At 43.1% G+C, this 25305-nt stretch overlaps 4 protein-coding genes across 7 annotated transcripts; all 4 read right to left on the bottom strand.

The window, feature by feature from the left end:
• Positions 1-764: 764 nt before the first annotated feature.
• On the bottom strand, positions 765-7466 carry tnfrsf1a (tumor necrosis factor receptor superfamily, member 1a). Of its 2 annotated transcripts, none has more exons than XM_085918633.1 (10): positions 7216-7466; positions 5887-5986; positions 5663-5768; positions 5448-5573; positions 5141-5296; positions 4326-4404; positions 3615-3670; positions 3229-3401; positions 3041-3155; positions 765-2822 (listed from the first exon to the last, which is right to left on the bottom strand). In XM_085918633.1, exons 2-10 carry the CDS (start codon positions 5917-5919, stop codon positions 2464-2466), a joined length of 1203 nt encoding a protein of 400 aa, XP_085774759.1. In that variant the 5' UTR covers positions 5920-5986; positions 7216-7466; the 3' UTR covers positions 765-2463. The 2 variants fall into 2 exon arrangements, with proteins under 2 accessions (XP_085774759.1, XP_085774758.1); XM_085918632.1 differs by having other exon boundaries at positions 7255-7466.
• Positions 7467-8291: 825 nt separating this feature from the next.
• On the bottom strand, positions 8292-13620 carry LOC147052443 (uncharacterized). Of its 3 annotated transcripts, XM_085917874.1 has the most exons (11): positions 13584-13620; positions 13442-13514; positions 13193-13238; positions 11831-11941; positions 11621-11752; positions 10935-11043; positions 10771-10811; positions 10573-10692; positions 10462-10484; positions 9720-9783; positions 8292-9637 (listed from the first exon to the last, which is right to left on the bottom strand). In XM_085917874.1, exons 2-11 carry the CDS (start codon positions 13511-13513, stop codon positions 9417-9419), a joined length of 939 nt encoding a protein of 312 aa, XP_085774000.1. In that variant the 5' UTR covers position 13514; positions 13584-13620; the 3' UTR covers positions 8292-9416. The 3 variants fall into 3 exon arrangements, with proteins under 3 accessions (XP_085774000.1, XP_085773999.1, XP_085774001.1); XM_085917873.1 differs by having other exon boundaries at positions 10573-10811; XM_085917875.1 differs by lacking the exons at positions 13442-13514; positions 13584-13620 and adding an exon at positions 13328-13359 and having other exon boundaries at positions 10573-10811.
• Positions 13621-14078: 458 nt separating this feature from the next.
• Positions 14079-21384, bottom strand: iffo1b (intermediate filament family orphan 1b). The gene is made up of 9 exons (XM_085917855.1): positions 19989-21384; positions 18374-18434; positions 18197-18292; positions 17869-18009; positions 17555-17775; positions 17359-17485; positions 16931-17020; positions 16509-16639; positions 14079-16378 (listed from the first exon to the last, which is right to left on the bottom strand). The coding sequence occupies exons 1-9, from the start codon at positions 20885-20887 to the stop codon at positions 16276-16278; spliced, it is 1869 nt and encodes a 622-aa protein (XP_085773981.1). The 5' UTR covers positions 20888-21384; the 3' UTR covers positions 14079-16275.
• Positions 21385-22224: 840 nt separating this feature from the next.
• Positions 22225-25271, bottom strand: gapdh (glyceraldehyde-3-phosphate dehydrogenase). Its single transcript, XM_085917876.1, has 12 exons — positions 25229-25271; positions 25062-25107; positions 24134-24233; positions 23949-24055; positions 23769-23859; positions 23574-23689; positions 23418-23499; positions 23184-23335; positions 23022-23100; positions 22864-22947; positions 22684-22781; positions 22225-22578 (listed from the first exon to the last, which is right to left on the bottom strand). Exons 2-12 carry the CDS (start codon positions 25082-25084, stop codon positions 22509-22511), a joined length of 1002 nt encoding a protein of 333 aa, XP_085774002.1. The 5' UTR covers positions 25085-25107; positions 25229-25271; the 3' UTR covers positions 22225-22508.
• Positions 25272-25305: the final 34 nt, after the last annotated feature.

Below are 25305 nucleotides of genomic sequence, written 5' to 3'. Positions count from 1 at the left end.
ATTCATGTCGCAGGCCGCATTGTCGTCGGTTTCCCTGGGAGGGCCGTTATGACTGTTAACGTCTTCTATTGAAAATCAGAGACTAGTAAAAAAATTTCAAATAGTTTAAAAAGATAAATGGTAATAAAAATTGCTAGCAATATATCTATTTTTAAAAAAGTAAAGACAATTTGTGATTTTAGTTATTACATAAAGTTGACGCCAAATTTGTCTTTGCGGGCCACATAAAATAATGTGGTGTGCCGTATCTGGACCCCGGGCCTTGAGTTTGACACCAATGCTGTAATGGTTACTGTTTTTATTATGAACTAATGTTTATTTCTATTTTAGCTTGAAACACCATAGTTTAACACACAGAAAAGTCTGCATGTCATTACTTGTGATAAAATTAAAGGAACTATTGACCAACATTAACGTCTCTATGTGGGAATGTTGACGGGTGACGTGCCTGCGGATCAAAGTGAGCTAATCAAGCCCTCAATCGTCACGACAACACTCCCCAAAAATGTTAATGACACTTAATAATTTACCTTTTAATTATGAAAACACAGAGCCACAGTTGTTCTTGAATGGTCTTCCCACACACCTGTCATTACGTCTAGAAATGTAAAGCACAAAATGTGTGACTAATAAATTTGGCATGTGACTGGGCCAAAAGGCAGGCAGAGACTGACTAGTAAGAGGAGTTGTAACAAGGTGCGGCCCTTCGCCAATGCTGTTGAGTAAAGGCGTTGGAGGAGAGTAGGGAGGCGGAAGGAAAAGGATGAGTGTGTCAAAGTTCCTCATTTTTATTACTTCCAAAAAGTGTGACGTTTCAGGATCAACCTAAAATGGGCTTGAACTTTTACAGAAGAACTTTTTATATTTGAACTAAACCTTAGAATGCTGTTCAAGATGCATCAGAGACACCTTGACACTGGAAGGATCACAGAATTGCAAAGAGGTAGCTGTCCTTAGAAATTTAAAACAACAAAAACCTCCTTGGTAAAAACAACACTAAGAAGTACAAAAATAGCAAAACATGAAACAGTTGAAGATTCAAAAGTTATCCCAATTAAATTCACCATAACATACATACATTCCAGGTCCATCCTGAAATGTGTCCCGAATGCCTCTTTCAAAATATCCAAACATTCATTCATCATACAATGGAATCAGTCCAATATGGAATGACTAAAAGGTTTCCCAAACACTACCCAGCGTATTCAGAAGAATTTGATGAAAAGGTGAAATGCAGCTTCCCACTCAATACAGGAAACTGCTATCTTAAGCAGAGCAAGACCCACAGGAATAAATATTTGTTGTAGAGTAGCACCAAAATTAGCTTTGATTTGAACAGACATTTTTGAGGCCTTAAGCAAAATATCCATCCTCCCCCATGTTAAAAACAACTTTATAATTAGTGTGGCTGATTTTATGTTACCTTTCGATCTCCTTTTCACAATTTTATCTTCTATTTGCTAATTCATTTGTTTTTACATGATATATTTTACATATTTGGGCTTCTGCCGTTTTACACTTGTCGTCTGCAAATGCATGGACATGGTAAAAAAAAAAAAAAAAAAAAAGACTTTTTTTTTTTTTTTCTACCAAGACATCTGGCAAAAAAAATAATATCAATGAAAATACTTTTTTAAAAATCCCCCCCATGGCCTTAAGCAACAGCTTATTTTGCTTATGGACTCCAGCTACTTGGTTTGAAATCTAGTGTTCTCCCTTTAAAAGTGAAATTTTCATCCTGACAAAAGAACACATTGCAAAAGCATTGCTGAAATAATTAAACTTATTGAGGTGAAAATGATCTGTTTTTGTATAGGAAAATACCTCAACATCTTCTAGTAATTTCTTGAAGTGATGATGTGATAAAAAAGGAAAAACAGCTTTAGTAGAAACATAAAATTGCAAATCTGTACCTTTATGCATCAAACTTCCACCACTTCTCAGATTTGAAAATGAGTTAGGCAGGGGCTACAAGAACATTTCTGAAAGAAGGGGCCAAAGACAAGAACATTTCAGGTAATTTGGGGTTTTGTTTTTGTTCATTATTCTGCAAATCTATCCCTAAAAGGGGACGAGATGATCACTATTTCAGTATATACTTTTTGGCGACATTTTTGTTCGGCAGTGTGAACCACAAGCATTCCTAAAATATGTATTTACAACATTACCACGACTTGAGTGTTAATTCCTCACAGACTCTTGTCATTGGCGGCCAGCTCGGTCCTTTATCTCTGTGCATATTTCTGTTCCCCCTTTCGGCTGGCGGCAACTTCACATCGGCCGGGGCAGGTTAATTACAGTTAATCCTGCAAACGTCCGCAACCATTTGATCTCTCAGTAGTTTCAAGTGTGGATGAAAGGGAGACACGCCACAAAGGTTGTCTTGGTCCACGTGCAAGGACTGTCCATTTGGGAATGCTCTCAGTCTGTCCTTGAGGTCCCCATAGAGAACAATACTCTGATTCAGGTGTGTGTGTTTTTTAGAGCGATGCCACTTGGCACGCGTCCGAGATTTAGTGAATGGTGTACTTTGTTCTCCAGCTCCTCTGCTACACCTCCGAGGTGCATGTGTCTCAGTTTGAGCAAAAGCTCCTGTAGCAAAGCAGAGTGCAGCATTCCTCCCCGACATCCTCCGCCTCCGCCGGAAGCCTGCGAGCCCATTTCCGTCCAGGCTTTCACCATCTGGTAGTGAGCCTCCTTGCTGGCGCGGTAGTCCAGCTCGGCCCGTTCGATGACTGTCTCGGTCACGCCGAGGGAACGCACCAGTTGCTTGACCTGCGTGGCGGGAACCAAGTCGAGCAGCGTGTAGATGAGGTCGTGGGCTGTGGAGAGAGAGGCAAAAATGATTCAAAAATAGTCTTAGCCACGGCTCCACAATTAATCCAATTTTAATTGTGATCCTAATTTTGGCAGCCCGCTTGTCTGCAATATTAGCATTATACTTAGAAATGAAACTTTGTATATCTTAAACTGAGAACCTGTGGACAAACTCCTTAAAGTTCAATTCTTAGATTGAGTCTTTGGATGTCCAAACACTCACTCTTGATCTCCAGCGGGACACAGTCGGGCAGTTTGGAATTCGCCTTGCCAAGCATTGTGCTCTCAGGACAATCAATCACTGCTATGACAGATACTTCCCCATTCTGAAACAGGGCCTACAATGTAATAGGACGACATAATGTTAATGGGGGCGCTATGTGCTGCACACACGTGACACAGTTAATGTACCTCAGACAACTCTGGCGACGTCTCGGATGTTTGGGATGGCAATTTGAGTGCTGATTTTTTGGTCAAGCGCTTGGCGGCCATGTAAATAATGAGCAGCATCAACAGCGTCATGGCCACAACCACCACTCCGGTCAGGATCTGAACAATGTATCCATTTCCATTTTCCTCAGAATCTACGGAGACACAAGGAGGAGCGCTTGTGAAACCCCAACAAGACTCACACAGGGGTTAAATTTCTGATTGTGAAGACATTGCTTAGTTATAGTTAACAGGCGGTTAATGTAACATGTTAAAAGTAAGTAAATATATTAGAAGCATCCCTGTCATATTTAATCAAATGGGTAAAAAGCATGCTCATAAACTCGTGTTTTTTTTTTTTTTCTTACCCGCTGAATTGTGGGAAGGAAGCGACTTGCAGAGATGTTTGCAATCGGCTGCGCAACTGTGGAAAGACACAGAGGAAGTGTGGTTTTAAAGTACAGTAACAAGTAGCACACATAAAACACATGCTAAGTTCTGCTTTAAGTTTTGAACTCTAAAATCAATTGAAAAATGTTTCATAACAATTTAAAATATCGCACAAACACAGGAAGATTGAATTGTTTTTCCTGGTCACAGTACCCTTGTTGCTAGGCAGCGTTTAGAGGGCAAAACGATAATTGCCCCGTAGGACAATGAAAAGACAGGCCACTCCCACCAGGCTGCTTTGCGAAACACCGTACAGGGAGTGGCATTCTGAAAACAAGACGAGTTTGTTGAGGTACAATCGATTAATAAACTGCTTTCATTGTACTCTGTAATGAATACAAAAAAAAAAAACACCTAATGCAATTAAAGCATTTGGTGTGACACTGAGTGTGTACAAGTGAACAAAATGTCACTATCTAAATTTGGAATGGAATGGCTTCTCTTTTCTCCTGCTGATGATGGAAAAAGTTTCGGTTCACATAACCACTTCCCCGTAGCAGTCTCGGCCTTGAAGGAATAAACGATGCGCGAGGCCTCAGAGACAGAGACACACACAGAGACACACGTGCACGCAAACACACGCACGCAAACACACACACACACACACACACACACACACACACACACACCTCTTGCATGGTTCGCACTTCCTCTTCACTCTGTAGAAATTTTCCTTGCACTCGCAGACAGTATTCCTCTCTGCCGTACCTGCAAGCGATGGTTCGTCTTTAGAAAAGCGTACAATCAACCGCATCCACGCTATTAGAAAGAACCCGCGTATTTTCAATTGGCAATCAAATTTCGAAAAATTCAAAGTTTACATTTTTTTATTTCAAATGCTACTAGAGCTTGTCTCGTGACGTCACCTGTTCATTTACTGCTAATATACCCTAATTTTCAGAATTTTTGAGAAATGAAACATGATTGACATTTAAGGAACTATCTTGAAGTGAGTTGAGGAGCTTTATTGAGATAAAAAGTGTGTTTTGTCGCCATCTTGTGGTATCTACAGATAACTCCTTATAAACCTTTGTGGGGGTCCAAAAAGTAGTGTTTATTTACTTTTTGGAGACTTTTACAGAATATAAAACGACATGTCAATTACCGGCCGGTTTGCATTATTGGTGGCAGGGCGTGGTAAACTTTACTGAGCCAAGATTTTTCCAAACTTTCATCAAACAGCCACGCAAAAGTGTTATGAAAAGCTGACAAGCCCTTTGCTAATTAGTGGAAGGGCAAATATTTCTTTTTCATTGTTCTACGTCACTGCTTTACATAGATCATGATTTGTGAGTTTATAAATAATAAATTCAAATAAAACATTTTTAACACAAACATTTAATTAACTGAAATGATGAAAAATCAGGCAAAACAAAGAAAAAAATGATTTGACTGCAGGTTAAAAACAGAAAGACCCGATGACAAACAGATGTGAAAGACTCACATTTTTGGACTTCCCTCTCATCTGGGCCGCACGGCGTGCACTTATGGCACTCAGTGGTCTCCGAGTCGATAGCATAAGTGTAGAAGCCGTCCTCGCAGCGGCACAGCGTGTTTCGGTCCGCTACGCATTTGGAGACTTCCACTTCATACTTCTTTTCTGTGGGAACACAAGTTTCGTATGAGCATGAGTGTTAAGTTAGAATTCAGTCATGCTATTATAATATACCTTCCACTTGTGCACTGGATTGATCAATATGTGGAATCAATCAAAATAGCTTATCATTCACAGTGCGAAGAAGTTTACTTACTGTTGCAGGATTTGCATAGCATACATTTGGGGGAGTAGTTCATTTGGGCCGAATACTGGTTAGGAGGACATGGCGTGCAGTTACTCCTCTTCCCCTCGCCTGGGCACTTTTCCACGAGTTTGAAACCTGCGCAATAGAAGCAGTGAATTTGATACGGACATCGATTTACTCATCAAACCTGTTGAGAAAAAATACGGTTTGTGTATTCAATTTACCAGGTGGACATTTGTTGCAGCAAATCCCATTTTCAAGATAGTCTCCGAAGGGACACTCCCTCTCCCTGCTAGTGGGAATCAGTGTCGACGTGGGTGTGAATACGCACTGTGAGACAAAGCAGACGACGCTGGTGAGACCACATTCTGATGCGCTTCATTTGCTCTGTGTAAAAATACAAAAAAATGTGACTCGTTTGGGCTGAAATGCCAAAAGAGGTGCTGACCGCCAACAGCAGGATGACGCCAAGGGTGGCCATGTTGCTATGCCTGCAGGGCCGCCTCGACCTTCCTACACTTCAGCTAAGTCCATCGGAGGCGATGCACCTGAGAACAAAATTAGTGGCATTAAAAAAAAATACATTTCTCAATGTTCTGATTCATATCAAGCAGAAAATATGATGCGTGGATTGAAGAGAATGTCAATTATCTAAACACCTGGAGATTCCACTCGCTTAAAGTTAATATATAATGTGAAATGCCATAGACAGGTGAATGGAAATTAGCAGAGATGCTATGGTCATTTTAAAACTTTTAAACAATGACTCCCACGGTCAGGAATAGTAGACAGATAACAAACATCTAACCACTGAGAGTATTAAAACTATAGTTTTAAATATAATTAGCAATACATTAGTAAAGTACTGGCAACAGGAGATCAGAACATTCCATTCTGTAGGCCTACTGCATTCAGAAGCAAAATGCCACCAATATAAATTAAGGAATAAATGCCCAATTTTCCATATTGTATTTCAATTTTCACATTTCGACAAATGAGTGTGATGCGCACTTTATGGTTTAGGTCAAAGGTAAGTTATGTACCAAAGGAAAGGATAATTGAGTTGACTGGAGAAGAAACTCTGGTTGGGCTGGTTCGAAAAATGTCACACATGCATGAAACGTTTGAAAGGCGTTACACTTGGCAATTTGCTGGATTGTTCCAACCTGTGGCATTTTCAGAGATTTGTAAACTACTTTGGCTTTTTTTTTTTTTAACAACTAGGAGAACATTAGCCAGTTAAAAATGTTGATCAAAGAGATTGTCACAACTATGTTAAAGTACCATAAGACAAATTATGATTTGGTTTTAAAAGCCTGTTAGTTAGTTAGTTAGTTAGTTAGTTAGTTAGTTAGTTAGTTAGTTAGTTAGTTAGTTAGTTAGTTAGTTAGTTAGTTAGTTAGTTAATACCTTCACGGCAAGAAATCTATTTCGCTCTTTTTGGACAACCAAACGAGCCAGAAATGAGCCAAAAGAGCCCCCCAAATTAAATATTTTCAAATCAGGACAACCTGAAATAGTATATCATGTCAATTTACCGTATTTTATTTTATTTTTTACTTGTCTCCATTAAATTTTACTCCAAAGACAAGAAAGAGGTCGGTTCAGCGAGAAATGACCCAGGCGTGAAAACACAATAAAGTGTCATAATACGCGCAACAGGACGCACAGATTTCAAGCGGGGCCAAAGTTGTAACATGTAATAATGACTAATTAGATTATGAGTAATTAAACGCACGAATCGTTCGACAAAGTCGAGGGTAACTGAAAACGAGACCTTGTCGTTCACGTCGGTTTCCGGCTGAGAGTCGCCCACCTGAACGAAGACGTGAGAGTCTGTGCGCAAACTTTCATTTGCGTTCGTCACCGGGACCCGGACAGCAAGTGCGGCGAGTGGCCACTTTCAAGACACCGGCTCCAATTCCACCCGCGTTGTAGTTACGTTTAGAGATAAACAATCCAATGAGGTGAAACCTGAGGCAAAGAGCACACAACGAGCGGAGGAGGCGGTCTTAGACGGGAACTAGTTGAGTCACGCTCCCATTTCAAGGAACCCTTCGTTGGGCATTTAACCCTATCCAACCAACAAATCGACGGACGGACGGGATTGGATTGGATTGGATTGGATTAGATTAGATTAGATTAGATTAGATTAGATTAGATTAGATTAGATTAGATAGATAGATTAGATAGATAGATTAGATAGATAGATAGATAGATAGATAGATAGATAGATAGATAGATAGATAGATAGATAGATAGATAGATAGATAGATAGATAGATAGATAGATAGATAGATAGATAGATAGATAGACAGACAGACAGACAGACAGACAGACAGACAGACAGACAGACAGACAGACAGAGAGACAGAGAGAGAGAGAGAGAGAGAGCGAGAGCAAGAGAGATAAAGAGACAGAGAGACAGATAGACAGACTGACTGACTGACAATTGCCCACAGATATGTTTTATTTAAAAACTGAGCATTGTTATGACACATGAGACAAAGTGTCTTCACGGTGTTCGTAAGCATTTTCTCTTCAGTGCACACGTACTGTACTCAAAACAGCCACAATGTTATCGACGTAGTTCAGAACCTCAAAAAAGGTTCCCACCACGTGTTCCTCTCCCAAGTGTCCTTGTGTCAAGCTTTTCATGTGACTCCCTGGCAGCAAGCACCGTCAAAGTCGGTGCAAAATCATTGTGTTGACTCATCATGTCAAAGACTTCCCGTTTCGCGGTCTCAGTTTTGGTGGAAATGAGTTCAACTAACTGTGCGGTCGAGCTGTCGGCTCAATACTCTGAAAATGAGCCACTGGAAGTAAGAATGACTAAGAAGCCGACAAAAGGTCTTTCTCTGTTTTGCTTTATTTTTCTCATCCAGGCACTCATATGATTATCTCTTTGCAACCACATGAGCGCTTGCAGGTTCTGATTGGCATTGTTTCACTTTGTCATCAAATGAGCCCGGCACTTTATTACTGAAACCTTTAATCACGGGGGGAAATACCTATCTGTGAAAATCCGTGAAACCAGCAAGACCAAAACTTGTTAGAAAAGATTGAATCTTCTTTGAATCTTGAATGGTATTGGCAGTTTTGTGTACTCCTGCTGCCAAACTCACCCACCAAAAACGGGATAAAAACAGCAAAGCCCAGTTGATAATGGATTCCCTGCTTTCAACCAACCAACTAAATATTGCTTCATTTTGGAAGCGCTAAGCACTGTTTGCTGACCTGAGTCAACAGAATTGTGCATTTCAGCCACTTTTGGACTTTAACATTTGTCCTGTCATCAAATCAAAAGCATCATGAAGACACAAACATGGTGTAAAAGCTGAAGAAAGAGAATTTTCAAAAGCAAATACTCATTGGTTGTTTTTAAAGCATACACTATTTCACACTGTTCAAAATTATTTGAATGAAGACCAATGAACTAAAATGAAAAAAAAAAAACATGAAATTAAAAACAAAAATTCTTTCGAAAACAATGAATATTAAAACTACATCTCACGTTTACAAAACAAATGCAAACGAACTAAATTTAAAGCTAGCGGCATCATTTTTCCTGATAGTTCCAAATATGTTATGATTATTATTACTACTATTAAATAAAGTTTTTAATTGGCCACTTTATGACTTGTAATCATCTCGCTCATCTCTTCTTGTTGAGACAATCCAGGCAGCAATCGAGGAGCGAGAAGACAACGTGACGTTTAGCAAACATTACATCATAATAATTAGCTGCCGATGGGATCACATTCCTTCGAGGAACACTTGTGTAAATTACTAGTCGCTGTGCTCCACTAATTATGAGGGGCAGCCTCAATTGGTACATCCTTGTCTTTTCATGTCACTCTGGATGCCCTGCTTCCTTCCTATCTTCTCACTTTCCTAGCAAACATTGGCTCTTCCCGGCGTTTGCTAAACTTACAGAAGAAATGTCCCGCTCTGGTGAGGTTTTCTGAGGTCCATGCTTCAAGCTTCTGCTTCCTCTTTGGACACGTGCCAGTCTTTGCCTTCCTCTTGAGAGGGGAAGAAAATGGCCTCGTTGGTTCTCTCCTCCTCAGAGAGGGGTACACTAGGTGAGACGGGAGGAGGAGCAACTCGGTCTTCGGTCTCCTCCTTGTCGTCCTTTTCTGTAAATTGACTGAGCCAGCTGACGATGACTGTCCCTGCGTTGTGGACGTGCACAGAACCTGCGTGGACGTTTCGTAATTCAAATGTTTAGGAGAAGCGAGCACACGTGTGAATGCTAAGACGGACAAAAAGGTTTCATACCGCAACGGTTGATGGGGAAAGACTGAGTTGACTCCTTCTCCTTGCCGGCATCATTGGGAGCACTCTGGAGTGTAAAAATACATCCACTTTGAGATAAAAAAAAAAAAAAAGCACTTATTGTGTTTTTTTTGTTTCCTGATATTTAAATATATAAAAATACCGTATTGGCCCGAATATAAGACGGTGAAAGAGCATAACCTTCCGAGCCAACCCCCTATACAGTTCTCAGGATCCCCAACAGAAACGTCGCGACAATCTGGAGAAAAGTGGGTCGAAGATCGGCCAGGTTAACTGGCAGCTGAGGAGAAGTTATGATGCAAACTTCAAGATGATGTTGATAAATGAGGCAGAGTCTTCAAACAATTGCAAAGCGGCTGTGAAATATGGTGTCACAGAGTGTAATGAACGGAGATGGAGAGCTAAAGAAGATCGCCGAAAAAATGCTCCTCAGAGCGGCCGCTTTCAAGAGCATTTGTTTGTAAATTTGGCGTTCAAAAAGTCTTTTTTCAAACTTAAGTCTTGAAAAAGAGGGGGTCGTCTTATAATCAGGGTCGTCTTATATTCGGGCCAATACGGTAAATCCAGTGAACCCTGGCACAAACATTGAAAATCCATAACAAATATCCTCAAAATTGTTTGAAATGACCTCAAGGTGCCACAAGAGGGCAGCAAAGCAATTGTCATATATTCTCCAGCACTTTCTTTGACGAACTCAAAAGGTTTTTTTGTGTGCATCACTCACCTTGTTGCGCAACTTGATGACAGCTGCAAAACATAAATACCACACCTTTATTTGCAGACTTGCCTAAAAATTCAAATTCATCAATCACATTTCACAGAATTGTCATCTTACCTCGTTTCAGACACGTTCCCTCTCCTGAGCGGCGATTGCAGAGCAGGACCACGAGGGCCACGGTTACCACGACAACCATGGGGAGGACCATGTTCACCAACCAAGGTCCCCGACGGTCCTCTGCGTCGCAAACGGGGAGACCTTCAGCAAAGGAGCTGCAAAATTCTCTACACTTTACATATAAAACCCACGACTCACCTTTGTTAGTTTGCGAGCTGTTTCCAGGAAGACCGTCATCGCTGGATGACATATACAAAATATATTTTCAAGTTAAGGTCACAAAACTATGCAAAAAGCAATTATGAGTATCACCATTTCTGACTGTTAATAATTATGACAGTTGATGCTTACGCATTACTTACTTGAGAAATGAGCTGGCGGAGTTGCTGAGGTCTCCTGAAGGTGAGCTGGAAGGATAACGTTCTTCATTTGGTGCTGTTGTTGTTTTTGTCCTCATTGTTGTCCATGTCACTGAGGGATGAAACACAGCCCTTTAATAACTGAATAGATAATACTTTTTTGACGTAGGACAGATATTTTCTGTATTCAAGGAACCCAAAACATATTTGCATAGTTTCATGTTTTCACCAATTAAAACAAGCTTTGGCAATATTTTGCTTACGGCTCCCTTGCTGAGTTGCAAAAGATGACATCCATTTTCTGAACCGCCATGTCCCCACCGACATGAGCCTATCCCAGCCGTCATCGGGGGACACCCTGAACCGGTTGCCAGCCAATCGCAGGGCACACAAAGACAAACAACCATCTGCACCCGCACTCACACCTAGGGGCAATTTGGAGTGCTCAATCAGCCTACCAAGCATATTTTTTGGGATGTGGGAGGAAACCGGAGTGCCCGGAGAAAACCCAAGCGGGCTCAGGGAGAACATGCAAAGTCCACACAGGGAGGGCCGGGTGTGGAATCGAACCCACACCCTCCTAACTGTGAGGCGGACGTGCTACCAAGTGCGTTACTGAGCCGCCCTGCAAAAGATGCATTTTTGATAAATGACATTGCCAAGTGTTGCACTTGTCAGCATCGGTTTACCTGTTGTGGTTGCGACACAGTTTTTGCAGTTGTCAGAATACGCCACCACAGCCATGCAACGGAAGCCGTCCTGGCATGTGCACTTGAGGTTCGACGTGCTGCTGCAGTTCGCCAGCACCCTCTGATTGAATTCTGACAAAGAGAAAAGATCATTTTATGGGTTTTCCGTAATGTCGTGACCATCGAGGTGCATGAACAACGTAGATTTACCAGGCCTGCAGTCGCCATAGCAACGATGGCAGCTGTCCTCACTGTTCCAATCGGTGGTGTAGGTCCCGGCGGGACACGGTGCGCACTGCTCGCAAGATTTCTGGAACTGACCTGAGAAAAAAAAAAAAAAAAACACGTGACGTGCCAACCAAGAGATCCGAGGCAGGATGTGGTCACGTACTTTATAGCCCAAGCTAGCAGAGTGCCGCTGCGTTATTTGTCAGCATCGATAGAAACGTGTAGGGTGTGGGAAAAGATGAAAAAAGGCTGTCATACTTTGCCACATTCTTTTCCACCGTTTACAGTTCCATTGATAAGTGGCCGTGAGTCAAAGCATTCTGAGCAAAAGGCAGAAATGTGCAAAATGCAGAGATCGAGTCACTGTGACTTGGACTCGAGTCGACTAGAATCGATGTTTTGATGACTTGTGACTTGACTTGACAAAAAAAAACCAAAAAAAACTTGAGACTCGACTTGGACTTGGAAGTTAAAGACTCGGGACTTGACTTGAGACACGATGACTTGAATGACTTCAGTGTTATTTAGTTTATGTTTTCAGTTTGAATATAAAATTAATAATACATTTAAAAAATATATATCAATAACAACAACTTCAACAACGACAACTTCAAACTTTGTCCATTTGAAGTTTATAGAGCTCTGGGGTCTCCAGATATCATAGATGAAACATAAAATGTTTCTAATGTTCTTTAATGTAGACTTTTTTCAGATTCTTTTTTCATATTTGCAACTCAAACGTGTTGTCGGCAGACGTTAATTTGTTTAGATTGAGCTGTCAATAAATCATTGTATGAGGTAATTTCTTTTTTGTTTGATTCCATGGTGTATTTTACTGAAAATCAGTAATTACAGTACAAATCCAAATTATTGTCATATTTTTTAAACCGGGAAGACACATTGGACAATGATGGTTACTTAAAGTTACTGATATCTTGTCTTTTCACGTTACTAAGATCAGATTCTGTGGGTAAAATTGCAATAATAAGGGGACTTCACTTGGACTTGACTTGCCCAAGAAAAAAAATGACTTGGGACTTACTTGAGACTTTAAGGTTAAGACTTGAGACTTACTTGAGTCATGCACATGTGTGACTTGGTCCCATCTCGGGCAAAATGTGCTTTTGTATGACGCATCGCACGCTTAGCAAAAAAACTTGCAAGGGCGACATTAAACATGAAGAATTGAACCAGTTCACGATTCCTGACGATTATTGATTCCTCAAATTAGTGATGACATCACATGCAAAACGTACGTAGAGTGGTGACCTAATTCAAATTCACAAAGTACATGTTTTGCAAGAACAAAAAGGAAGACTTTGCCCCAAAAGTTGTTTCCCTCACCTGCAGGGCACATCTTACAGCTCGTCCGGGGAGTGTTCCTCTCCGTCTGTAATTTTGTATTGCATTGTTAAGCATATCTACCAAAAATAAACGTATATAACAATATCTTAGTTAAAAACGATCAAATCCACATACTTCCTTGACACCAATTACTTTTTGGCGCCATCTCGTGGCATCCTATACTTTTAAAAAATGGAACAAAAACTTTCAAAAAATAAAAGAGCCTTGTCAGCACTTTTGTTAACTTACCAACGGTAAGGTGAGCAGCAGCCGTGCAGATGCCAACAGGATGCTGAGCAAATATTGCACTTTGAGGCCCATCCTGCGAGGCCACAGAAGAAAACGAATCACAGAAACGTATTTACATCATCTCGCCACCTTTTTTTTTTACCTTCATCTGTGACACCGCTTCACTTCTCCGGAAGTTCTCTGCCGGTCGTTTTCACTTTGTGTTACTTTTCATGCCGCTTGCCTCCACCCATCGTCGGCGTCACTCTTTCCTCCCCAGCTGACGTCGCGTCCGCTCACGCACGCACGCACGCACGCACGCACGCACGCACGCACGCACGCACGCACGCACGCAAGCACGCACGCACGCAAGCACGCACGCACGCACGCACGCACGCACACACGAGAATCGTCCCGCCAGTCGTCACTTAAAAGCGGGCGAGGTTTCGTCAAACGGAAACTTATCCTCTGCTACAGGTTTCATACTTTTTTTTTTTCAAGCACACTGAAAATAGAATAAGCACCAAATCAAATTGCAAGATGTCTAGAAAATTGCATCTGTGAGCAGGCATGTGCCTGTTATCTTTTTTTTTTTTTAACTGATCGTTCAATAAGTAAATGAGACAATAATCACACTTCGAATGTTGCCGTCGTTTATTCTTTCCCCTCTCGTTTGACATACAGAACATCTCGCAACAAGCGGTTCCATGTACAATTTTGACCAAACAAACAAACAAAAAGGTTTGAAAGGAAACACAACTTTGTTTTTACTCTTACTGTGAAATGAAACTTTTTTTCTCACCCGTTGTTTATATTCTAGCTCGACTACTGCAGCATACGCTTGTCCCCCCCTTGCATCAGTAAAACCAAATCCACCATTTTTCCTGATATGGATTATTTTACATTATCGTTACATAACGGCGCAATAGAATAATTCTGAGAAAAAAATTTTGGGCCAATTTTGGATATTGTGTCTCTGTCAAATAGTGACAGTAAGGAGAAAAAGCTCATTCAATTTAAAGCAACAACAGCAATAATAATGATGCTTCTAAAGTTTCTCTTGATGTTGTCATTACTCAAGTGCTTGTGATAACATTGTCGAGACGACACAAGCGGAGCGGGGAAATCGATTGTTCCTTACTATTGACAAAAGAATAACTGGGCTGCTTGTGCTTCCATCTTCATTTGCTCCGGAAAACCTTATTTTGGATGAAAACATTCTCAATTAGGCTTCACACTGTCACATGCATTGGACCAAACTGGCTGGGAAATTGAAAGCAAATGGAACGTCTCTTACTTGCAGCTTTCAGCTTCAGTCAAACAGCACCATGCATGATCGGAATATAATAATTTCTTGCCTCTAAATTGAACAACTTGATCATTTCGCCACCTTCCAGCAGCACGCTAAAGAGTTTTCAGTGATGGCTTCGGAGAGCAAACGTAGTTTTTTCTATTTACAGTTTCTCAGTTACGGCTTGACGAGCGATAGCGCCGATTGCTTCGTAAATTGCTTCTTAAGTTGCTTCGTTGCTTTGCTTGTTCCTTTCTATGTGCAAAACTCAAGGTTGACTTTAATCACATCAAGCACGTCGGTAAGGACTAAAAAAAAAAAAAAAAAAGCACAGGTCAGTTAAAGTGCTGGGAGAATAATGAGCTCACATGTCCCATAATTCCCAAGACGTGACCAATCATTTTTTGTCATTGTGACAAAAGGTTATCAGCGATGTTTCAAGTTTTGATAAAAAAAAAAAGCACGTTTCATTTCGGTAATTGACAAATGCAGCTTTGCGGCCTGATCGAGTTTCTGCGTGGAACCAATGCGAGCTGCGGCTGCAAGGCAGTAAAACGCTGAGTCGTGACATCGGAACATGAGTGGGAAAGTGCACGCCATCCACACAGTTGGTGGGAAAACAAAGAATGTGACTTTGGCTAGCTAGACATATTTGCTCCTCGCTATATTAGAGTGAAGATGTTGCCTATTGACTATATTTGTGTTGTCATTTTGTCATCAATGAGTGGAACTGCGTCTATAATGATGCTATGCAATGCTAACTTTGCGAATGAGGTACACATTAACATCCTGGAGAAAATTCAGTGAGAAATTGTACAAAAAGTGAAGCACTGTTGTGGCGACGACCGGATTGTTTTTGCTAACAGTTGGCTGACATGCGGCATGAAAAACAAAAATTTGATATCATACTCATTGTTGCTAGCTTAACCTAACAAGTAACCTCCCAAGAAAACGCTGTCATTTATTTTGAGCTTAAATGCATTCGCCCCGGCAGCTCGGTGGAGCACTGGGTAGCACGTCCGCCTCACAGTTAGGAGGCTGCGGGTTCGATTCAACATCCGGCCCTCCCTGCTTGGAGTTTGCATGTTCTCCCCGGGCCCGCGTGGGTTTTCTGCGGGCACTCCGGTTTTCTCCCACATCCCCAAAACATGCTTGGTAGGCCGATTGAGCACTTCAAATTGTCCCTAGGTGTGAGTGCGAGTGCAAATGGTTGTTTGTCTCTGTGTGCCCTGTGATTGGCTGGCAGCCGGTTCAGGGTGTCCCCTGATGACGGCTGGGATGCGCTCCAGCACATCTCCAACCCCTGTGGGGACTATGCGGTTCAGAAAATGCCCCTTATATGCTACCACAAAAAAATGGAACCTCTTGGAAACAGCAACATAAAATCGTCAGTCTAATTGGAATGCTTCACATTTTGTACTAAATGTTAGCATGTTAGCAGGCTACTTGACAAGCTGGTGTAAGACGACGGCATCAACGATACAGATATTGACTACTGCAACGATGACACAGATGTTTGGCGGCGTTGTGACGGCACGGATCACCTGACCGCGGCGGCCAGGTGTCAGGATCTCCTGCCAGCGGACGAGGACCCCGGGGGTGACGCAGAGCTTCTGTCGCTCTCTCGCTGGTCGCTGTCGTCGGAGGACGTCTGCGCCGCCGCGTTGCTGCGGTAGACGGAGATGGCAAAAAGTTCACGCTTGAAGCTCAAGTGATTGGATTGACTGCCATTGACGTCAAAGCACGGGTGAAAATAAATGAACGTTTTTGAGACAACATGTGTGTAGGGGCGCATACTTGTCGCCGCTTTGCGTGATGAGTCTTCTACAAGTCTCCATCTGGACGTCCAGGCCTCTCTTCATGGAACACATCTCCATGTACTCATGCAGATGGCGGTTCATGTCACTCTTTGCTGTCGCCAACTCCAACTGGAGGAAACAGTTGGAAAAGACACCATTGATTTTTGGTCGAGAGCAAATCAACTAAACAAGCGTCAGTGATGTCACAGTGGTTATTCCTTCGAAGCGACGTACACTGACGGACAATATGATACTCACAGGCATATATTCTTTATCCTCTCCCAAAAACAAATAATAGTATTGCAGTTCACTGTGCTTAGAAGAGAGATGGTCTTCTTTGCATTTTTATTATATCATTTTTTTGTGTACAAAATGTTTTTTTTTTTGCAGTATCGGCACAGATATCGATACTGGTTTTACCTCAATCTGGTCGATTGTTTCCTGGTATTCCTTCTCTCGGGACTTAAACAAGCACTCTGTGTCATTTATCACTTTTTCCAGACAGTCGTCCTGATGGAAGGAGAAAAGAACATGGACAGTAAAATAGACAAATATTCAAAAGAGTATGTAAAATAAAACTATTCATCTATAATCAAGATTTTATTATCGAATTAGAATAAAAAAAATCATGATTGTTTTTGCTTTAGTTCCTACAATTGGTTTATTTTATAATCAACAAAAGCAATTAACATTTTTATTTTATGTAAACATTTTTTTCCAATAATAACTATTGCGCTTATTATTTTTAAATCTATCATATATAATTGCATCCATCAATTTTCTAAACTCCTTCTTATTGGCACCATGGGCGCGATAGGGCCGATCAACCAAAAATTGCCGTGGCTTACCTCGCCAGGCGGGTGGGCGGGGTCAGGAGGCAGAGTGCATCCTGGGAAATCCTCCCACAGCAGCAACGTCTCCTCCGTCTCCTCCCAAGCCAGACTGTCGCAGTCATCCTCAAACTCGCACTCGCGCCTGCAAGGCAAATGTTAACATGAGAGACTCAAATTTTGCGAGGTCACCTTTGCGATTGCGACCGCTCACAGATGGTTAAGCATCCTCTGCATCTCCTCGTTGATCTGATTGGCCGACGAATTGCCGTGCTGTTGTTGCTGCTGTTGTGGTTGTGGCTGTTGTCGCTCCTCCTCTTTGGCCACGCCGGCGTCGCTTTCTGACATGCTAACTGATTCATCTGGCTCGCTGCCGTTGACGGGCACGGGTGTTTGTTTGCGCCGCAGGCTCAACGTCGGCTGATTGTTTGTAACCTGCACGCATGTTACAAAATGATGGGACGCAACAACGGGTTTAGCACAGGTTAAATATGAAAATCAATCGTGAAAATGTCATCAACTTTCCACCTGGTACATCTGGATGACGTCTTCGCAGTTCCTTTGCTGGGCGACGTCGCAGAGACGGGCCGTGATGTCGATCCTGCGGCAGATGTCCATGTCCACTTTCATGGCTTTCTCTTGAATCTTGGTGTCCAGATCGGACAGATTCTACATGAACAAGAAAAATAAAAGTATTTTAAATTAAATTGTATTTATGAATACAATTTTATTTCATTTAAATGATTGCATTTAAATGTATTACATTTAAATTTGGCTTCTAAAAATATGAATATTAGATTATTATTCATTATTCTGGTGGTTCGACTTGGACTGATATGGGCGGTGCTGCGCTCACGTTGCTCATGAGGCCTTTGAAGAGAACCAACTCGGCCTTCAGCTGCTGAACTCTGACGGCCAGCTCGTCCTGGCAGCCTTCGCTCTCCTGCAAGTCCTGCGCTCGTGCAAAAAAAAAAACAACCCATCAAGCATCCAAACATAACATGCGAACACACAAATACATGCAACTTGTTACCTCTTGCAAGTCAGCAATCTTCTGCTGCAGATCGCTCCTCATGGTGTATTCTTCTTCCCATCTACAAGTCAAACAGATACACCAGGGTAAGTCAATTCAAAATGTGTCATTTATTTTTTTTGCCTCATGTGACAAATTGTCCAATCCTTCCAGAATCTCCCAGGAAGACAAAGAATTAAGATGAACGGCAGAACCGAGGGTCATATAAATGATCAAAAGTACACCACTCTCATAAATCTGAACTTTTAATACATTTAAAAGCCTCAACATCCCCCCCCCCCCCCCCCCCGTGTGTGTGAATGGCACTGCCCTCCGCAAACTGCCGCATCATCTCATTAAGGATTTTCAAGCACTGCGACACGCCGAGATCTCGTCAAGTGCTCCTGCATCTCAAACAGTCGGCCAAACGGGAGACGAACGCTTGGAGAATGCGGAGACGAGCGTGCAACCTTTAGCGAGGCGGGACGCCCCCGCCCGCCCGCCCCAACCAGTGCATGGTGCAATGCAGATAGTGAGGGGGAGGCAGAGCGAGTTGAGACAGGGGAACGTTTTTTTCCACTCTACAATAGTTTATAAGCATGCATGACCAAGCAATTATGTAATCAAAGTAAAATAATACAAGGTCAGAAAAATCTCGCTTTTTGGCACGAAGGTGAGTCGTAACTGAGGGAGACTGACGTTTAAGCTCACGTTGAAGTCACTCGGGACGGGGCAAAGGCTCTGCACGTGAAGGTTACTTGAAGCCGGACATGTATAAGGACATTCAGGATTCCCATTTAAAAATCTTCAGGCCTTCGAACGACTGCATGATATTGACCAAAAATAATTGATTGAGGTTTTGACCATTTTAAATGCGGCCTTCAATGTTTTTTTTAAGGTTGCCTTGATCTAAAACTCAAGCGCCAAAGACGGTGGATGGGTAAACTTTTCCTCCTCATGATCTTAACTCCTTCTTGGAGAAGAAGAATGCTGCCCGGAGGAGTTGTATCGCCACTAAGGATGAACTCCACTGCGGGCAAGGCTGACCTTTTTTAGACAGCAAACTAGTTGAGACTGAGCATCACCTTGCTGCTGGTGGCCATTTTTTTTTTTAAGATGGCAGCCATTTTTAAAAAATTCTTTCAAATTTAATAAAGCAACAATCAATAGTTTCATTTCACAATTACAAAATAAACGTGTTGCTGCAAACTTTAAAGTGGATATCGGGACAATGCTCAGATGGAAGTAGGTCACTCGTGCGAGCGGGACGCTCCGATGTGAACACGTGACCAATCGAAACGTGATTGAACTTCATTCTTCAGTATATTTAGAAGCTGATTGTTGATGTTGTGTGTATATTCCTAGCAACAAGCACCTGCTTCTGCGTGAACTACCAGACTGGGTGGGATTTATGCTGACTCAGCGAGAGACAGCTGAACTGCAGCTGTTCAAAAACAGCATTAAAAAAACAGTTCAGACGTCTTGTGACTTCAAGTTGCGCTGACCAAATTGTACTTTCTAACTGAAATGCCACTCGACGATATTCTGATGTCCATTCATTGCTCTGCCTGAGTTACAAGCTCATTCATAGAAGCAATAAACTTGTAAGTCAAGGTACCACTGTAATTCCACTCACCTGCGTTTATACTCGTCCCTCTCACGCTTGACTTTGGCCAGGACGTTGTAGAGCGCTCTGATCTCAGGGGTGATGGTGTCGATCTGGACCCCGACTCCATCCGGGTGCACCCAGGAGACCCCCGGGCTGGTCAGCCGCTCCGAGCCGTACCTGCGAGTGGGATTGTAGGACCAGATGGTTCCTGGCAGGAAGCGAGGAGCCCCGGTCACCGACCGTCCGCCGGTTCTGGACACGGGGGAGTCGGCGGACGGCGACGCCTGGCTGACGGTGATGGCCGGGTTACAAGCGGCGTCGGTTCGGGTGGGTGCGGCGCACTCGGGAGTCAGGCAGGACAAGCTTGTGGGCCTTCTGGCGGAGTTGTTGGTGTTGTGGAAGGGGAGCGAGCCGGGTCGGAGCGGGATGGTCCCCATGAAAGACGTCTGCACGCCAGCCTCTAGCGTGTGTGGCCTGCCGCCGCTATTGGCCTCCAGCGCCTGCTGCAGCTGCTTCTCCAGAACTTTATTCCTGCGTTCCAGCTCGTGCACCTTAGCCAGGAAGCACCTGAATCTCAAATTGAGGGTTTTGAGCACGCTGATGTTGGAGCCCAGGTCGTTGCGCAGAGCCATGGCGGCGGGAGGATGGTGCACGGTGGGGTGGTGCTGCTGATGCTGAAAGTGGTGCAGATAAAGCGAGCTCTGGGAGGGGAACTCGGGCCCCGGATGTTCGGGCCCGGGGAGCTCAGCCAGCAGGAAAGACGCCGAGTCCGGAGAACCGAACACGGCGTCCGGGAGGAGACCCGACGGGGATTCTGGGTGTCCGGTGGACTGGATCGACTGCGGATGTTGTTGGGGATGCGTCGAAGCACCCAACAATGGATTCATGCTATGGTACGGGAAACTAAAACGCTGCAGATCTGGCATGAACACGGGCGGGATATGTCTCTCTTGAAGCAGAATAATGTGACTAAAACCACCGATTAAAAAAATAATAATAATAAAGGACCGAACGGTCGAGATGCGCAGTGTTTACCTTCTTATATAACTGTCTCTGAATTAGATTTATCCTCACAGATTAGAAGGAAGGTCTTAACGTCGACTGCTGATGTTGTTGGGTTAACTCGATGTCACACGGCCCCCCCAGTTCCAAAAAAAAAAAAAAAAAAGACAAAATCTTCACTGAATGCACGTCGCGGAACACGGCGACACAGTGGAGGATTTGTCCCAAAAAAGGCGTTTAAAAGCAGATGGATGAAGGAGAAATCTGAAGTGAGCGAGTCCCTCTGAATTATGGCAACAAAATGTGACCGCAGGACAAGTGCAGCTGATACGAGCTTTACCGTAATGACAACAAGAAACGAGCACAAGGTCGACGTAACTTTCTTTAGCGCACCAAATTGCACTACTAGAAATGAGAAGAAAAGGATAAATGAAAATTCTGTCAGAAATTACGTGAAAATGCTGAAAAATGTTATCACCGAGCTGAAATAACGGAAAGAGAAATTAACATAAATTTGTCTACACAGGGTAGTACGTCAGGCAAGTGCGGATGTTGTGAAGGCGCACCCCCATGCGGCTGTGAGCGGTATTGTTGACGTCATAACAACCTGATTGATATGTGTTTGGAATGAGAAGCATTGTCAAAAACGGGTGGGTTTCAATCAAACCCATTACACATGAAACCTAATGGGCCGCAAGAAGAGATTATCCCATTGATACCACTATTTTTCTTTACATTATTTTAATGGTAGGCATACAACTTATGTATTGACAGTCTATGTTGCATTATAAAAGGCTTTTAGATTTTTGCGGCTCCAGACAGGTTTTTTTTTTTTTTTTTTGGGCCAATATGACTGAACATTTTGGGTTTCCGAACCCTGGTATGTGCTGTGGTACAGGAAAGCATCCACTGCCACTGCTGTCCACTAGATGGCGGCACTTTATTGTTTGTCGAACTAAGAGTGAAACGGGAGGAATTTCAAACTGATTGAAGATTATTGATTGTAAAATATACTTTAAACGTGTCATTATTTTGTGGGACAGGTTTTCTTTTGGAAAAGCAGCAATTTTGTCGAACAGTATTTTTGCCTTACCCATTTTTCTTGTTCCTTCAATATATATATATATTTTTTTTTTACATGTAACGGTAAATGCTATAAAAACATTTTAAGTGCATTGGTGACAGTTCCTTAATATAATGGCATATCATTTTCTATTTATGTCATTGGATCATGTTGAATGCCAACACAAGAGGCCACGAGTCTCACAAAGAGGACTTTTTATTTCTCCGCCGACTGCATTGCTGCAGCACCACAGACACTCAACACCTCCTCACAAACGCAGAACAGGACATTTCAGAAAAGGAAATCTTTACAAATCATTCCTTTGTGATCTGTGGAAAGGTGATGGTGGGGGTTCTCTACCCAGGCAGCAGGTTTCGTCTAGTAAACGCAACAAGGCAGAGCTCCATGTGTACAGCATTAAAACGTTTTTATGATTGTACATGTGGAACCCTGATGTGGAGAATGTGGCAAGGTGAGTAGATTTACTCCTTGGAAGCCATGTGGGCCATCAGGTCGCACACGCGGTTGCTGTAGCCAAACTCATTGTCGTACCTGTGGAGAGGTGGGGGGGGATAAACTCCGGTAAATGGGGGTGACATGGAAAGCTACCTTTTTTTCCATTACAAATCAATACTTCTATTTAAGATCCACACATACCAAGTGACCAGCTTGACAAAGTGGTCGTTGAGGGCGATGCCAGCGCCAGCATCAAAGATGGAGGAGTGGGTGTCGCCGTTGAAGTCTGTGGACACAACCTGGAACGGGGGACGTCACACAATGTCGTTTACCGACATAAAAATAAAAGGAGTAAAACAGTTGAGCAGGACAGCTACGTACCTGGTGTTCCGTGTATCCCAGAATGCCCTTCATGGGTCCATCAGCGGCAGCCTTCACCACCTTCTTGATGTCATCGTACTTGGCCTGGAGAAAACAGAGATGACAGAATTTGCTAGTCTAAGACATTTCTGTAGTTCCGGCTAAGTAGGACCACTCACGGGTTTCTCCAGGCGGACAGTGAGGTCCACCACGGACACGTTGGGGGTGGGCACACGGAAGGCCATGCCGGTCAGCTTGCTGTCAAATGGACACAATTTGACAAGTTGCTTCGAGTGCTTCTCATAAATAGTCGGCTGATGGTTTTATTTTTGAAACGTTACCCGTTCAGCTCAGGGATGACCTTGCCGACGGCTTTGGCAGCGCCGGTGGAAGCGGGGATGATGTTCTGGCTGGCGCCGCGGCCGTCCCTCCACAGTTTGCCCGAGGGGCCATCCACAGTCTTCTGGGTGGCGGTGATGGCATGAACTGTGCTCTGACGGGTGAAGGCCACACGTCCGATAATGAATTCAAACGTTGGTATTAAGTCTTCACAGTTTGTGTATTTCGATTCTCACCATCAGACCCTCAATGATGCCAAAGTTGTCGTTGATGACCTTGGCCAATGGGGCCAGGCAGTTGGTTGTGCAGGAAGCGTTGCTATGACAACAAACAGCAAAGACGTTAAAAGAAAACGCAAGGGTAGGGAGAAACGACATTGGGCAGATTCTCACCTGACAACCTTGAGGGAGTTGTCGTACTTCTCGTGGTTGACCCCCATGACAAACATGGGTGCGTCGGCGCTGGGTGCAGAGATGATGACTCTCTTGGCGCCGCCCTTCAAGTGGGTCTGTGTTTGAGGTGGTTGCAGATATCAGCCATTTTGTAAGAAAGCAGTACAGGGCAGATGAGAATCGAATTATACGTACGGAGGCCTTCTCGATGGTGGTGAAAACACCAGTGGACTCCACCACGTACTGGGCACCAGCATCGCCCCATTTGATGTTGGCGGGGTCCCTCCTGCACAGGACCAAAAATTCATCAGCATTTCTTACCAAATCCATTGATTTTTTTATTATTTTTTTGGGCACATCCTTTTTTGGACTCACTCGTGGAACACGGTGATCTTGTGTCCGTCGATGACCAGCTTGTCACCCTCAACCTTGACATCACCGTGGTAGCGGCCGTGGGTGGAGTCATACTTGAACATGTAGACCTATGGGGGGGGGGGGAGCGTGAAAATCAAAGTCCTGACAACCTGGACCCGGTTCAAGCCGCAAAAGCTAAAACTCACCATGTATTCCAGGTCGATGAAGGGGTCATTGATGGCCACAATCTCCACCTTCTTGGAGTGGAAAGCAGCACGGGTCACCAGACGACCAATGCGGCCGAATCTGGCAAGGTAAAAACAAAACAAACAAAAAAAAAACCACTTAAATATTTTCATATGGCCTTTAGGTGGCGACATGAGCTGTTGCAATTAGAACAGGGCTGGGACAACCTTTGCTCTTAAGCTTTCTGAAGGTTACATTCTTAATATCAAATCTCAAAGAGTGACATGAAATTTGCAACAATGGTAAACATGATGGTATGGCTCTAAATTAGTTATTCTTCATAAGGGGGTGCCACAGAGCTCTGTATTGGGCCTCCTCTTATTTATGATTTATATAAACGAGTTAGGGCTCAATGTGCACAATGCAAATTTACATTTCTGTGCCGAGGACAAGCTAGTGGTGGATTAACTTTTTCAGGCTGTCGAATTTTTTCCTACTTTGACGAAATGAGAGGCAAAAGTCAAATGTGCCAATTGTAATGACGACAAGCGGCGTGTTTGATCAACACTTGTTACTTTTTAACCGAAGAGTTCAAAATACACTCCAGAAGGTGGGCGGATAGAAGGCAGACGTCCAAATGAGCCAATGGAAATTGAGGGTAAAAAAAAATATATACATATGTTGAACTGCTATCTGCTAAAGGTCAAAGTGCAAACGACTGGGACGGCTCCATTTTATCAGTACTATTATTACCCAACAGTGCACATCACACTGTGAGGCTCCCATACAAACATGGTCATCTCCAGTCATCCACATCGAGTGGTACGGTTAAAAATAGCTCGACATTTTCCCTTTGAGTGTCCCAAAGGCTCACTTGGAGCAAGCGCCGATTACATTGCAACATATTTGGACGTATCCAGACGCAATAAATGCACAAAGAAGTCTTACCCGTTGATACCGACTTTCACCATTTTGCTTGAGTTGAGTAAGTCCTCTGCAGAGACGAAAGAGGAACGAAAAGGGTTAGTCAACAAAATTGTCAATCAAGCACCCCGGTACTTTCAATTCAGTGGTCCGGTTTTAAGTATACAAAACACAAATTTTTTTTCCATTACCGTTTGTGAGATGCCTGAATCTGTCCTGCGACTCCAGGTGAGAGTGGGGGAGTGCAAAGTTGATCACGGCTTTTTAT

This window comes from Syngnathus leptorhynchus, chromosome 8 (assembly GCF_054491065.1).
Source record: "Syngnathus leptorhynchus isolate UIUO chromosome 8, UIUO_Slep, whole genome shotgun sequence".
Lineage (NCBI taxonomy): Eukaryota > Metazoa > Chordata > Actinopteri > Syngnathiformes > Syngnathidae > Syngnathus > Syngnathus leptorhynchus.
This window is presented reverse-complemented; position numbering and strand designations above follow the sequence as displayed.